At 46.5% G+C, this 14,960-nt stretch overlaps 5 protein-coding genes across 5 annotated transcripts; 3 read left to right on the forward strand and 2 right to left on the reverse strand.

Moving 5' to 3' along the window:
- Positions 1 to 1,101: 1,101 nt before the first annotated feature.
- VTP21DRAFT_4450 (uncharacterized protein) lies at positions 1,102 to 5,166 on the forward strand (the record flags this gene model as incomplete). The annotated part of the gene is made up of 7 exons (XM_069394863.1): positions 1,102 to 1,200; positions 1,258 to 1,398; positions 1,482 to 4,193; positions 4,279 to 4,368; positions 4,459 to 4,551; positions 4,683 to 5,053; positions 5,151 to 5,166. The coding sequence occupies 7 exons, from the start codon at positions 1,102 to 1,104 to the stop codon at positions 5,164 to 5,166; spliced, it is 3,522 nt and encodes a 1,173-aa protein (XP_069256058.1).
- Positions 5,167 to 5,759: 593 nt separating this feature from the next.
- On the forward strand, positions 5,760 to 8,059 carry VTP21DRAFT_4451 (uncharacterized protein; the record flags this gene model as incomplete). The annotated part of the gene is made up of 2 exons (XM_069394864.1): positions 5,760 to 7,102; positions 7,234 to 8,059. The coding sequence occupies 2 exons, from the start codon at positions 5,760 to 5,762 to the stop codon at positions 8,057 to 8,059; spliced, it is 2,169 nt and encodes a 722-aa protein (XP_069256059.1).
- Positions 8,060 to 8,267: 208 nt separating this feature from the next.
- Positions 8,268 to 9,573, reverse strand: VTP21DRAFT_4452 (uncharacterized protein; the record flags this gene model as incomplete). Its single annotated transcript, XM_069394865.1, has 6 exons — positions 8,268 to 8,515; positions 8,586 to 8,756; positions 8,819 to 9,149; positions 9,228 to 9,285; positions 9,356 to 9,410; positions 9,471 to 9,573. The coding sequence occupies 6 exons, from the start codon at positions 9,571 to 9,573 to the stop codon at positions 8,268 to 8,270; spliced, it is 966 nt and encodes a 321-aa protein (XP_069256060.1).
- A 1,273-nt stretch (positions 9,574 to 10,846) lies between these two features.
- On the forward strand, positions 10,847 to 11,836 carry VTP21DRAFT_4453 (uncharacterized protein; the record flags this gene model as incomplete). The annotated part of the gene is made up of 2 exons (XM_069394866.1): positions 10,847 to 11,202; positions 11,281 to 11,836. 2 exons carry the CDS (start codon positions 10,847 to 10,849, stop codon positions 11,834 to 11,836), a joined length of 912 nt encoding a protein of 303 aa, XP_069256061.1.
- Positions 11,837 to 12,568: 732 nt separating this feature from the next.
- On the reverse strand, positions 12,569 to 14,048 carry VTP21DRAFT_4454 (uncharacterized protein; the record flags this gene model as incomplete). Its single annotated transcript, XM_069394867.1, has 5 exons — positions 12,569 to 13,166; positions 13,228 to 13,359; positions 13,424 to 13,752; positions 13,819 to 13,948; positions 14,029 to 14,048. The coding sequence occupies 5 exons, from the start codon at positions 14,046 to 14,048 to the stop codon at positions 12,569 to 12,571; spliced, it is 1,209 nt and encodes a 402-aa protein (XP_069256062.1).
- Between the last annotated feature and the right edge of the window lie 912 nt (positions 14,049 to 14,960).

The raw sequence follows: 14,960 nt of genomic DNA on the forward strand, positions 1-14,960 counted from the left end.
TGGGATAGTGGTATATTGTGTCTATACTTGGTGTATATAGGATTTTTGTTCTTTTGTGATCGAATTAATATTCATACGAGTTTTCAATTGAAGTTCAGCCCCCTTGTGTTCATGAACATGTGTGACCTATACAAAAGGAGCACTCGAGAAATTATGGATAGCCCCTACTTCCCTGCTAAATTATTCCAACACGGGAAATTATAGCTGGAAAATTATAACAGCGGGAGAATGGGAGAGGCGGGCAGGGCTTAATCGGCCGGTTTCATTGATTTAGGTAGAAAATTGATCAAGGCTTTCCCAACCGCATTGTCTTAGTCTCAAGAGCTCCATCATATTAGAACAACGCATTGCATATCGGCCTTAGATGGCAAAACGGCCCTCTCGAGCCAATCCAATGGGGCCGCTCCAAGAGTTGATTGCTAATGAAAGGGGGATTTGGGTCCAAATAAAAGTAGTAGTGCACGTTGGAGGGGGCGGGGGGGGGGTTATGTGAGCATGAGGCATTCCTATTGAAAGGGGAGCAGGATTGAAATGGGATTCCACAGCAGCTATAGCACACAATCTAGCATTTGCAGTGGGAAAAAAAAAAGCGGCTCCCTAGTTGCATAATGGATATAAATATGTCGTTTTATGCGAAAACATCTCCGCAATGATTCGTGACTGCACTTTGCCCGATTTCTGAAAGCCGGATGAATCCTCCCTAGCGAATACCCTTGCACATAGTTTAATAACCGGAGTTGTTATATTTATCAGCACACAAGACGTATATTTTTTTTACCCAGTTAGTGTATTAAGTCCTTATTAAATCTTTTCATAATTGTTCTCTCGAGCCCATGTCATTCCGTTTGATTGTGCATCCATTTTAGTCATTTCCTTTGGAACACACCTACCCCGCGATTTCCGAGGCTCATTCATTCTTTCATACTGAGAAACTGTATAGGATTTTTTTCTGGGAGCAGAACTATAGTCACTCCGCCTTTTTTTAACGTGTGCCATTTAACTCTTTCGATTCTCGCCATTGCGGTATCGCCGTAATCATTTCAAGTAGCCAGTAGACCCACACCTTTTGCCTTTATTTTCCAAATAATCATCGGTTTAGTCATGGTCGAACCCATTGTTCTCTGTATCGTTCGTGCGCTCTATGATTATCAAGGATCGGATTCCTCCTCGCTGAACTTTCAAAAAGGCGATGTTATTGAGGTATGGTGATTATTGTGTCCATTATCCTGCCTAGGCTGCATAGTTTTTGTTCTGCAGGTGCTGAATCAACTCGAGACAGGCTGGTGGGACGGGGTCGTGGACGGTAAGCGAGGGTGGTTCCCTTCCAACTACGTCGAAGTCATCGAGAAATACGATTCGGAAGACGAATCGGGGCTGGAAGAAGTAGATGAAAACGATGTAAGTTATTCTTATTCATCTTGTTGCTGCTCCCTCCTCGGTTTGCTCCCCCTCTTCTCATCAACTTGTTGCTACTATTTCAGGAGGAAAATGTCTGGGTTCCACAGACCGCACCCAGCGGCAATGTTTTCTATTTTAATACTGTCACCGGAGAGTCCGTCTGGGAGTTGCCTGTGGAGGAGGGTGGGAGCCCTTACACCCAAAGCAGTAGAAACTTGGATTCGACACAAGTATGTATATCCCTTGAAAATGGCTCTGCTTGGCCTATTGGGAGCGAGAACGCTCACTATGAATTTCGCCTTTTCAAGGTGTATCCCAAATTGTCCGGCTCCTGGACCATGCAAAAAGCGCCCGACGGTATGAACTACTTCTATAACACGGTAACGCAAGAGGTGAGGTGGTCACTCCCCTCTGCGGAAGAGCTACGGGGCGACGCCAAGGAAAGGAAGCCTTCCTTGAACCAGGACTTGCCCCCCAACTGGGAGCGGAAGACGACTCGCCAAGGGCGCGTCTACTACTATAACCCCGTTTTGGATGAGACGACTTGGACCTTGGATAAGGTCGACCCCGTCACCGGTCAACTCCGCGATAAGCCGGCCGAGAATGAAACCCTCCAGTCGCCCGTCACGCCTCTTCAGCAAGAGCCACCCATTTTGCCCCATAATCTCTCCGTCTCAAACCAAGCCGAGCCTAGGCATCCTCGCAGCGAATCACCCATCGGGTCCATATCTTGGGCAGCGCTTGTCTCGAACATTAATGCCGCCCTTGATGCATTAAAACAGAGGAGAAAGCAGAAAGAGAAGGTGCCTGCGGACTCGCACACAAACTCCGTCATTGGGTCCGTGCGGCTGCTGCTGCATGCATGCGACTGTCTGGATCGGGAGTCACCTCACTTACAGAAGAATCGCAACTTGCGAGCGGGTCGACGTGCCATTACGACCGCTCTTGCCAAGTTGACCTTGTCAGCGAAGCTTGCGTCCGGGATCTTGGACTCTGCGGATTACGAGACGCGGATTCAAGAGGAAGCCGCCAGCCTTTTCGCCGCAGTCGAGCATTTTGTTGAAGTGGCCCAGAAGGATGGGGTGGAGCTTCGAGAGGCAGACCCCCATATATTGAAGGAGGAGATCGCAGGCAAAATGAAGAAGCCCAGCTTGCTCTTCAGTGCAAAGGTGGGGGAAGAGCCGCCGGGTGACGGCGACGACGCCAGCTCCGCCGGTACGGATCTTCTGCTGAGGCAGATGCGTGACCTGGAGACCCAGCTGGAGGAATATGCGCAGCATACAATCAAGCTCAGTGGCATCCTATTGGACAATATGGAGTTGACCATACTGCAGCCGTCCAAGTCCCTACAGCTCCACAAATCCTCGGAGCTCCTGGGACAGGCGAATGAGCTGGTCGGATTGATAAGTTCGCTGCTTGCGCTGACCGAGGAATCCACCTTCATCCAGAAGCTGCCCGGATACAGCTCTCTCCAGCACTCGAGGCAGTCGCTGTACAATGAGGCCGGCGCTTTCATCTTGGCGTCGCAAGCCATCACGCAGCCCGACGACTCCTCTCTCCAGAATTCCTTGATCCATATGCAGCACACGGCCAGGCGCATCGTGAGGGGGACAAAGGATGTCGCATTTAAAATTAAGAATATGTGGGCCGAGGTCGAGAAAAACAACGAGTCGAGGCGGCCGTCTGCCGTCCGGATCAAGGAGGAGCCTGGCGAATTGGACCGGATTGACGAGGAGTGGCCGGAAGAAGAGATGTGTGGGGAGAAGGGGAGGGGAAGTACCGCAAGCGACAAGACCATGGTTCAGCAGGGTGCGAAGATGCAGGATTTGGGGTTTCTGTCGCTGGGACCGGATGTGAGTAGTCTTGGTGGCCCGGAGAAATCGGCTGGCGAGGCTAAGAGCAAGAGCACCGAGGATAAGGAGCATAGACGCGGGACCGAGGATTCGATCGGGGGCGCGACCCTGCATGACCCGGAATCGCGTCGCACTTCCAATGCAACCAGCGAGACCGGAAACGATCTGAAGTCGGAGAAGCTCCGGAAATTCTTTGGTGAAGATCCCATGGAGAAGGGGGAAAAGGGGCTACATACCGATCAACCCTGGTATTTGCGGTACGACGTGGACCCGGACGAGCTGTTGCTCACGCTGGATGGCACTGTCAAAGGGGGCACCCTTCGAGGACTCATCGAGCGCCTGACGATGCACGATCAGCACGATCCGAACTTCAACTCCACCTTCCTGCTCACCTATCGCTCCTTCACCACTACAGAGAAATTTTTCCTCCTCCTCAGCGAGCGTTTTGTCATCCAGGAACCCCCTGGGCTGACCGAGCAAGAGCACAAGATCTGGGTGGAGAAGAAGCAGAAGCCCATCCGCCTAAGGGTGTTCAATGTAATGAAAACTTGGCTCGAGAACCACTACATGGATGAATCCGACGCGCGCGTGCTGCCCATGCTGCGCGAGTTTGCAAGCGGCCCAATGCTGGAGCAGATGCCCACCGCGGCCGAGCAGCTCATCAAACTGATCGATCGACGTATGGCTAACCCCTTGGGCCGTGTCCGCAAGATGGTTGCGAAATCGGGAGCCACCGTGCCTCCCTCCATCGTGCCGAAAAACCTGCGCAAGATCAAATTCCTCGAGTTGGATCCGCTTGAGCTTGCTCGCCAACTCACGCTCATGGACTCAAAGCTCTACAACAAGATCAAGCCAACCGAGTGTTTGAATAAGGCGTGGAGCATGCTGGAAAATGAGGAAGTGGCAGAAAACATTAAATCCCTCATCGGGCAAAGCAATCAGGTAGGTCCAGGTTGCGACGTGGCGGCTTATGTCGCTCTTCTATTCGACGACTGACTATTCTTCTCTTATTCTGTCCTTAAACTAGATGACTTGCTGGGTCGCCGAGTCTATCCTGACCCAGGTGGAAATGAAAAAGCGCACTGCTTTAATTAAGCACTTTGTGGCTGTAGCAGAGGTATGGGGCCAATGGCATGTGGAGAGGCTTTCTCTCTCCCCCTTCTCTAACCGTATACTTATGACTATCTTCTTTGTGTTGGTGCTCTAGAAATGCCGGAGTCTCAACAACTTTAACACGTGTATGGCGATTGTGGCAGGGTTAGACTCGTCGGCCGTGTTTAGGCTGAGAAGAACATGGGAGGTAAGATTTTTGGATTCCCAGTATGAGGGAGAAGACGGAGAGGAAAACGGGGAGTGGGGATGCTTTGGGTTTTCCTGCTTTCTTCATTTGAATCTGTGAGGATAAGTACTCACGGCACTCTCTCTTGCTAGATGGTGAACCAGAAGACTATGCAAACACTCTCGCAGCTCAAAAAACTCATGAATTCCATGAAAAACTTTGCAGAATATCGGGAGGTGCTGCGCATGTCTGAGCCACCGTGTGTGCCATTCCTCGGCGTCTATCTCACCGATTTGACCTTTATTGATGACGGCAACTCGAACTACATCAAACGCTCCCGAGAGCTGATCAACTTCGCAAAGCATGCCATGACCGCCGAGGTGATCAGTGAAATACAGCGCTACCAAGTGACCCCGTATGCTCTTGCGCCGGTTCCCGAGATCCAGTTCTTCTTGCGTGGCTATTTACAGGCAAGTAGGCCTGTCGAAGAGCTCTATCCCCTGAGTCTAAGTTTGGAGCCAAGGTAAATTATACATTTCCACATCATCCCCTATGCATGGTTATTTCTGCCATGTATATTTTGGAATATGCATAATAATTTTGTTTTTCATCTCCTCTAGGCGCGACGATGACTAGGACCATTACTAAGCAACCTGATCAAGAGCAAAACAAATGGTTCGGAGTCCATTTTTTTTTCCCATAAAAGTTCCCTCATGTTATAAATGTGTATTTTTTTCCTCAGTATCATATTTTATTTTCCCCCGGATATTCATATAATACTCTCTACTCGGTTTTGCTTTCCTCGCTTCTTTTAGCGGCATCATTTGCTTTGTTTTTTATTCTTCTTTTTTGGTGGTTAATTTTCTTTTCTTTTCACAATAAATAAGGTTGGATGTTATACAGTGCAACCTTGTCAACGGTGGTTGGAGGCTCAACCACCCTTGACTGGGCTTCAAGCAGGATAACTGGTCGTACTAGCCACAGTAGCCACATATTTCTTTGGACCAACATCACTTATTTGTTTCATTCTTCGCCCATCTCCCCCCTCCAACTCACCGCTTTCCCCTCCAAACCCCCCTGATCTTGCCCTATTTATTCTTAACTATTCTATACCAATATCCGCCCGCTTATTTATCCGCATTGCGTATAGAGAGTCCGCTCCCGAACTCTGATTGTCGGTTCGGTTGAGTTTTCCTTACCATTTCCCCTTAATATTTATCCCCTTTCCGATGCACTTCCGGAGACGAACTCGCGGGCGAACGCGCAGAGGTTCCAGCGGTTTGTTTCGGGATCTGGGCAACCTTTTGGACAATGCCTATGATACCGATGTCGAATTTAAAGTCGGCGGAGGAATGGGTCCTGGTTCTGCCCAGACATTCCATGCCCATCGCATCATCCTGCGCTGCCGCTCCGCCTATTTTGGCAAACTTTTTTCTGATGAATGGGGGGGAGGAGAGGGCGAGATGAAGAAAAAGCTTGTGCTGGACAAGCCCCATGTCTCTCCGGAAGTGTTTTCACAGGTGTTGAGATTTATGTACACCGGCCAGTTGGCGCTTAAAATGGCCGACTTTGGAACAGATGATGAAGATTACTCTATGGTAGATGAGTATGTGGTTAGGAAGAGTGTGACGGTGGCCGGCACCGAAGATCAGAAAAAGCAGGATGCAGCCAATGCGAAGCTACTGCTTGGGATAATGAAGGTCGCGGATGAAATGCTCGTCAATGATTTGACCATTGTTGCGCAGGAGGAGCTCTTGGCGCATTATACTGATTATGTGCGCGAGCGAGCGCTACGGCTCCTCATCCTTGCCGAGACCCACAAATTCGCACTGCTGCATGACTTTTGTGTACGGACCATAAGGACGGATCCTTACCCCTATTTCTTCTGCGAAACCGCGGCCGATCTTGACTCCTCACTGATGAAAGAGCTGCTGGCCTCAGACGATTTGCGGATGAAGGAGTCAGATATCTGGGATGCCCTCGTAGTATGGGCTGCGCATCGCTGCGGGCTCAATCCTGCAGACGCTGCCAATGCGGAATCGGCATGGACTCTCGACGAATTAGAGGAGATGCGCTCGACCCTTGCCTCCGTGCTCCCCCACATCCGCCTCTTCCAAATATCTCGTGCCGACTTCGAACAGCGTGCCGGACACGTCGGACTCCTTCCACAGGAAATCCAGATAGAGTTATTTAAATACCATGCCCTATGCGACTATGTTCCGTCACCCCCTGAGCCCTACCAATTCTTGCCTCCTCGGGCGACGCCCAATTTTGACTCGTTGATCATCACCGAGAAACACCGACTGCTCATCGACAGTTGGATTCTCGGCCATGATGAGGCTACTTACCTATTCACCTACAGCGAGTCGCCTTCCCCCTTAATACCCATGGGCTACGACATGAGATCGGCCTTGGAGTCCCAGGTGGAGGCCGCTGGAATGCCTTCATCGCTTCCTTCCGAAAATGGCGGCTTAGTTCTGTCGCCGGTAGAACTGCCGAAGCTAAAAAAGTTCAACTGGGAGCTTATTTTTCGTGCGTCAGAGCACGGGAGAGATGCAAAGAGTTTTCACAGGTCTGAATCAGCAATTTTGATAAACCCACATTTTTACTTTATATGCATTCTTAATTCTTTCTCAGAACAAAAGAAATTGCATAAGAAACTTAGAGCTATACTTATCCATTCCTCTGAAAATACCTATATAGATACTGCGACAATCAAGGTGCAACGGTGACCCTAATACGTACCGAGAAGACTGGCGAGATCATTGGCGGCTATAATCCTGACTCGTGGCTGTCCACACCTGGAGGACGATTCACTCGAGCTCAACAGTCTTTTCTCTTCTCCTTCTGCTCTCGTACCACAAACCCTAAGCCTCAGCCATACAATCCAGGGAAAACGAACCAGGAGGCTGATGGTGTTAGTGAAACAAGTGCGGAGGCGGCCAGTGCGACCCCATTGGAAGAGCCACTCGTGACCAAGATTGACAACTCTGATTCAAGCAATGGACCCCAGCGACCCGCGTCGTTGGAGCGAGAATTGCATCGACTTAATATCAGCGATCAACGGACTTGGTCGCCATCCATCAAAGTGTCGAGCATGGAGGCCGAGGACAAAGAAGAGGCTCGGCCACCCAAACGGAGAGTTGAGCCGGAATCGGAGTGGGACTCGCCCGGCCGTTTGTGGCAGGCGTCGGCATCCCTTCTGGGCCAGTCGCTTCCGAACTCCCCACAGCGTATGAATGCTGCTCCCTCCCATGAATTCCCCACCGTCATTGGCCCTGCACCTGACTACCCCACGTTGCACCGCCTCAAGCCCCTGCACGACATGTATGCGATATTTAATAGTGCAACCTGTGGACCGGTGTTTGGGGGTGGCCATGACTTGTACATCGGCGCCTATTTCGATCGAGGAGAGACCTCGTGTTTTTCGAGAAGCTATACCTACACTGGGGTATTAAGGACAGGCGAGGATGATTTCTCGGTAGACGAGCTGGAAGTTTGGAAGGTCACCTCTACTGAGAACAGCTGATTTCCTATTCATTCCCTGTCTACTTTGCCTCCACACAATCTATTTCTTGTTTTTACCCCAATAATTTGTATTTTAATCAGACACACACATTTCTACAATTCTCCAAACACGAGGGGGTGTACGAATTTCCAAAACAATTGCTCTATTTTCTTTCTATTATGTCTAATTTTTCAATAGAACACTATGCCTCATGCAAGAAGAGGTCGCGTTATTGTTGTTCAAACTTTTGGATATCGTCCACCTTATACACCCCTCGGTATGCGTCATTCACAGCTGCTTCCACGGCCATCTGCGCCACCGTTTCAACCCGCAAGGGTGGGGTGTTGGCAGCCGTACAGAGCCATTCGGGCACCATAGCACCAAGGGGTTGAGGAGGTTTACCGATTCGATTTAATGCTATAAGCGCGGCAACCAGGGGCATAGTAACTGGGCGAGAGTCAGGAGAGTACATCATTCCTAAAGCAAACAACTGGTAAGGTCTCCTGGAAATTTGGCGGGTTCGACCGAGCTTGTCTATTTTTATTACCTGGTCGAAGAATGACAGGCCGAATCGATGAGGACATGGAAAGGAGAGCTTGTTCTGCCTCGCGTTTGGTGGATATGTAACGTGGGTTTATAAAAGGCATAGTCGAGGCTGAAAGATATACGAACGCGCGTGTTCCACCTAGGCTTGCAGCCTCTTTGGCTACGGTAATGGCTAGAGGCATGGCAGGGAGGGTGAGATCCGGCCTCAGTTGAAAGTAAAGGTTAAGTGCCCACCTGAATCTCTGTTCATGGTCTCATACGTATAATCATGTGCTTTTGCCTGGTATTTGCCTCCTTGTTCGGCGCTTCTATGTTGCTCATGGTTAACCTCATTACTTGCGCTTGCTTTTTCTACGGTCCTTCGCTTTTTCATTGGGTTTGCACTTGCACCACCATCAAATAGGCTCCTTACTCCCTCTGCTAACTCCTCCATGTTGGTGCTCCTCACGATCCCCTTATAGTCGGCCTCCAATAGGATGCCAACGGTATGAACAATGCCTGAGCATTCTTGAAGGAAGCTGCGATAGGATGGTGGGTCGAGAGCATCGGCCTTTTCCCATTGGACCTTGAAAAGAAAAGAAAGGAAGGAAAAAAAAAAAGATGAGTAAAGTCCACATGTGTAAATTCTTAAACGTATTAAAACCTTTTCGGCCCACATTGGACGAGAGTTACGTCGATGTATGGAAGGTTCCCCGCTTCGACTATTTTTCCCATTGAATAGTATAATTAGCTTTATTGATACTGATGTTTTTTTTCAGTTAAATTACGAACCTTAAACTAATGACATCTAATCCTCTCAGAGCAGCAACTCTGCACACTTCGTAACCTTAACAATTGTATTAATTAATTTATTTTCCGTGTAAAAGGGAAGATGAGAAATTAGTACCAACAAACCCAGATCCGCCCACAACCAAGAGCTTTTTTGCGTTAGCTGTGGAGGAAGAGGAGGCAAACCGGACCGAGAGATTGCGAGCAATTAGAGAATGCATTATTGGTGTATACTAAGATTCGATCTGGTGTGGATTTTAACATAACGAGTTACTTTCGGGGGTTTGAAAGAATTTGATATGGCGCAGCCTTTGCCACCATCGAATGCAAAAATCAAAGTTTATCATGGAGAAAATAACTAGGAGGGTTCGAATACTGGCGAAATCTAAATTGGTGCAAGGACTTTGCTTCTTAAGTTGTTCTCCAGTATTTACCATTCCGATTTCGGCTGCAGACATGAATATATACATATGGATAAAATATGTAGCAGCTGCATAAAGTCCAAGAGTTGGATCCACACTGCGTGCAGCCTCTCAATAGTTACCCCTTTCAATATAATCGAGAGGGGAAAATTAGTTTCTCTGAACTGACCACTTTCCCCTTATCCCCAAGGGAATAGAGGAGAAAGTGGTCAGTTCAGAAGAGAAACTAGGCCTATAAGCTTCGGTCAAAGTAGATCGAGATATACAATCCTCGAGAATCCTTTCGAATTCTTTGGCGCCCACTTAGTTCAAAGATAACCCAAGGTCTCGAAAATCTATTTGTACAATAAAGAACTGCGCCCTTCTGCTACTTTGCCTTATCCAGTAATTGCAGCGAAGAACTTATCAATAGACAAAGCAAGATTTTAGAACAGACACGCACTCCCAGGAGATTATGATGGAGAGGGGATATGGGCACTTGTGTTAGCTAGGCCTCGTACCTTCGTTTGTAAAACTACAGGTGAAGATTATCCAAAGTTTCAGGCTTCGAGTAGAGTGGTAACACGGTAATACAGAAAAGGATTCAGGGTTTTTGACAGAAATCGGGGGGAGCCTGGATGAATTTCTCTAAATTGCAGCGCCAGGCCTCTCCTAGCCAATTTCTTCCAAATTGGCAGCCAAACAAATACAGTCTCTCGAATGGCCGGAGCTGAAAAAACAAATGAAAATGGAAAAGCATGGATCTGCGACAGAAATATCCATCGTCGAAGTATCACGAAAGAAGTATTTATCAAATTAATAACTTGAAGAGGGATTTTTTTGGCCGCCCTTATATCCTCTCTGTTTCTCTTCTCGTCCCTGTGCATTTGAGGGAGCTATCTGTCATTCCTTTTATTCCGTTCTTTAGGGCTTTATAACTGACGGTTCATACCTGATATATTCCCGCCCTTGTCTATTCCCACTATCCTTTTCCTCTTTCGCCTTTTCCCCCTCTTTTGTTTCTCTATAAAACAAACAAAAGAGCCAAGGGATCTATAGAGCGGCGATATTTCCCCCCTCTTCCCTCCAAAGTATGCTCGTTGTGCCTGTTTTACAGGTTGCTCTTCAAGGAGCGACAATAGCTCTCGGCGTCAACGCAATTATCTATGTTATTAAGCAACTGCGTACGAGCACTACACCGAATGTTATCAATGTCCTCAAGCTAGCCCTTGCACTATCGTTAACCCTCAAAGTCACTGGTTTTGTAACCTTTTCTATGCCACTTGGAGAGGCATGCTATGCTGTTGCAAAAGCGGCAGACCTGCTCTACCATATATCCATGGTGGCAGCAAATCTGGTGATGCTATCACGAGCAACCACCGTGTTAGGATATACATGGATTGCAGTGTGGATGGAATGGATTTTCACAGTATTGAGGGTCGCTTTTGGGTAAGTACTGGCCTTTTTATGGCCCCCGCTCTTTCGCAACCGTCTCTAACGATTGGATTCGATATACTGGAACCATAGACTCTGGGATGTCGGCGCAACCTATGCCTCACCTATTCAGTCGCCCAATCCACATCTGAACAACTCTTGCATGTATAACGAGGATTTTATCGCAGGTCTTGCCTACGTCTGTCTCGACACCCTCGTCGATCTCTACGTCACCTCCTCTATCACCATCCGCCTTCTCCAACACCGGTCACAACTCCGTCGAGTCGGGGTCAGTGCTAACGTCTCACTGTATACCGCCATTGTCAGCTCGAATCTTCTACGCACTTCCCTTCTCCTTGCCACCAACTTCATTTCACTTTTCGTGATTGTCCTCCCCGCAGCCATGCCCGCATCTATGGTACTGATCTGGTCATTTGCAAATATTGCTTATTTGCTATGCGTGACCTACGACTCCGACATGATTCGGTGGCTGCAACAAATGAACGTCGAGGCTCGGGGCGGCGATATCCAAACGCCCCTGAGCGATTTCTCCCTAGGCTCTTCGGGACGGATCAGTATTAGGTCCGGAAACTCGGGCTCGCCACTCACGCAGCACGCGGCAAAGCCTGGCGTTTTGCTCCCATTATAAACTCATTTTCAACACGCACATAACAAAACTTCACCCCCATCTCATCCTCTCCTCCTTCTCAATTAATATTGCACAGCGATCATTTGCATACTTTTTGTGTTATTAGGGATTATTGTCTTATAGCATTCGTTCCTCATGTGTACCGTAGCTGTATTTTCTTTGTTGCTTCATTCTTCATTTCGTGTAGCTTTCCTTAGTGTTTTCAGCCTTGGATAAACTGTCTATATTTCCCTCGAGAACTCGAGTAATCTTTTTCACATACATTTGTCCTGTTATATATTAAAATATATATTTTACATATTTATTATTGCTGAGAGTCGACCTTAAAATCAGAGTTGAGATATGGGAGTTTCCGTGCTTGATCAGGCATACCGCATTTAGATTTTATAGAATCAGCGCTTCTTTACTCTCTTCAACAGTATTCATATTGCCTTAAATATAATATCAAGAATATACATTCTCGAAACCATTTTTACGCCTCTCTGCCTTACATCCCTTTCTCTTCTTCATTACAAATTATATACTAAGTTTTACACTTTGTATTCTAATTATAATTCGCTTTTATATTCACACCAAAAATTCGTTGCGTCTGGAGATCAATCTTCCAGTCATAGTTCAAGTAGATGTGGAATAAGTACAATTTAGCGGGAATATATATAGAAAAACAACATATCTGTCGAAATGCAAATGCAGATATTGTTTAAAATACTAGCTATTGCCGACTCAATAAAGTCATGTCTGTGGGAATCCCGTTTCTCCAACCACTAGCTCTTTCTCGCTCTTTCTCGGCTCATTCTGCAGCTTCTGAACATTCCTCTTCCGCTGTAACTTTCTACACCATGCAGCACCACCGAGCATAAAGAACATTTCAAACAATATGATACCCACATGTCCATAAAACCATACTGCCCTCCATGCGATAATTGATTCTCGCAGTCCTAGCAAGAAAAATGGTGCCGTGTAGTAATTGATTGACATCACAGCCGCAAATCGGCCCATCGTGTCGTAGATAAACTTCGATCGGGTAGGCTGTCCATCCGGTTTCAGGAACAATGGCCGAAAATTGCGACGCATTTTTCGGGCCAAAACCTGAGCGAAAGCTCCAGATACAAAAGTGAGATAGTATCCAATATGGAACCCATGCCACATCGCAGATACAAAGAAGGTCAAGGCCGTGGGTAACAGTCCTGGAGTTGAGCCTTGGGAAGCAACTCGCAGATAAACGTAGTTCTTGAGCCATTTATTTGTTCGCATATTCCAAGCTTCTATAAGGATTTTGAGGTTGGGCGCTGTTTCGTATACAATTGGATTAACGTTGGAAACACGATCCCTATAAATCAAGAATTATAAGGCCAGTTCCAAGGAAATGAACTACTCAAAAGTAAAATTACCAGGTGGGGTTGCCGTTCTTATCATAGCCGTTAAATCCAAGTCCCGCGATGATACATGCTCCTTCCGCCATCAGCCAAACTGTATAATATTTGGCTCGATTGGTGAAGATAACTCCTTGCAAATAAAATATCCTATTACAATAAATATTTGCCAATAAGTATTTTGAAGACATTCCGAAGTCTTATCTAGTAGCACCGTTTCCATAGTGGCAATTGCATAAACTCCTTTGCAATCATATACTCCGTAGGAAATTGTGGTCCTAGAACCAACAGAAGCATTACAAAGACCAAACTCTTTCCAAGTGAAAACAAGCCCGGCAAAATGGCACTTGGTCGTTCCAAAATTTTTTGACCAGTTTTTTCGTCACGTTTCTCGAAAATAGTGAGCGTAGTAAGTGCACGGTAGTCTGCAAACTCACAAGCAGGGCCGACGAGATAGCCGCCGAAAAAGAAGGACCAGCCCAAAAATTCCAGAAGAGTAGGATATTGGGTTATGCGCATGGCACGTTGATACTCATTCAACTCCTTTATAAGTAATCAAATAATGTGACACATCTGATGCTTGAATGTAATTATCTAATTGAAACCTACTTTTTCAGGTCTGGTGCCGTCATATACACTAAACGCAAAGGATGTAAGCTTGATGGTTAGAATCATCATTAAGCTCGAATGTTCGAACTCGGTATCGCCCAACTGGCCTTTCAAATGCCGTAGCATATGACTAGAACAAAAAAAAGCACAATGTTAATAAGTATTGATGGATAACAGCATATAAAGCCTTATTATGTGATGCATTCATACGCAAGAGATAAATGTCCCATTATTAAAACGAATATAATAATGGGTGCTACCGAATCTCGTCTCCATCGCATGATGAAATATGTGAATAAAACCGATGTCAAAAGATACAACAATCCCAAGATCTGTCCATGAAAAAACACATAATCAATAAGAACAAAAAAGAGAGAAAAGGCATGCTTGAGAGTAGGATTATCGGGCAAACGGCTGTAGATGAAGGCGGTAGGATAGGTAGAGAGAATGGAAAAAATTATTTTCAAATGATCGGGCGGCACATCCACTACAGCGCCCAAATTACTGAAAGTATTGTCAAACATGCTAGGAACATGAAAAAAACAAGGATGAATGCTAAATTAAACGAAAATAGAGCTTTTAATATCAGACTCAATATTTCAAAAACGAGGGGAATCATTTTCAGGTTTAAGAAGTGTGGGGGTGCATCATATGAATTTAGCACACCCAACCACTGCAAGACTACGATTACCTATTTTGGTGGAATTCCATACTATCACTGTTTTTAGCATTGGACCCTAATATCCATATCCGAGCGATTAGAATAAAATATTACAAGCTTAGACTTGCACAAGAGTGTGTCCTAGGTTCAGGACAAGCAATTAAGTCAAAAAAAAAAGCCCTCCGTTGCTAAGAGAACCGACCTCCGTTGAGGAGGGGGATAGATTTAATCGAGAGGATAGCATTGGGTGAACATTGGTAATGATCAGGGAGCATGTGTTAAGTTTTTAATATTGATGTACAATAGTAACTGATTGCAGATAGGTTTCAATGGATAATCGTACGCGTTGAAAATTCTATTAACCCTATTGTATCAAGTCTCAATTCAAGAGTGAAATCTGATTCAAAAAATGACAGCACTTTGTAATCTCTAACGCTTTCAAGCAATTCAAAAGTGAGGATCCCATTAAGAAATGAATGAT

This window comes from Calcarisporiella thermophila (genome assembly GCF_041956535.1).
Source record: "Calcarisporiella thermophila strain CBS 279.70 unplaced genomic scaffold VTP21scaffold_2, whole genome shotgun sequence".
In the NCBI taxonomy this organism is placed as follows: domain Eukaryota; kingdom Fungi; phylum Calcarisporiellomycota; class Calcarisporiellomycetes; order Calcarisporiellales; family Calcarisporiellaceae; genus Calcarisporiella; species Calcarisporiella thermophila.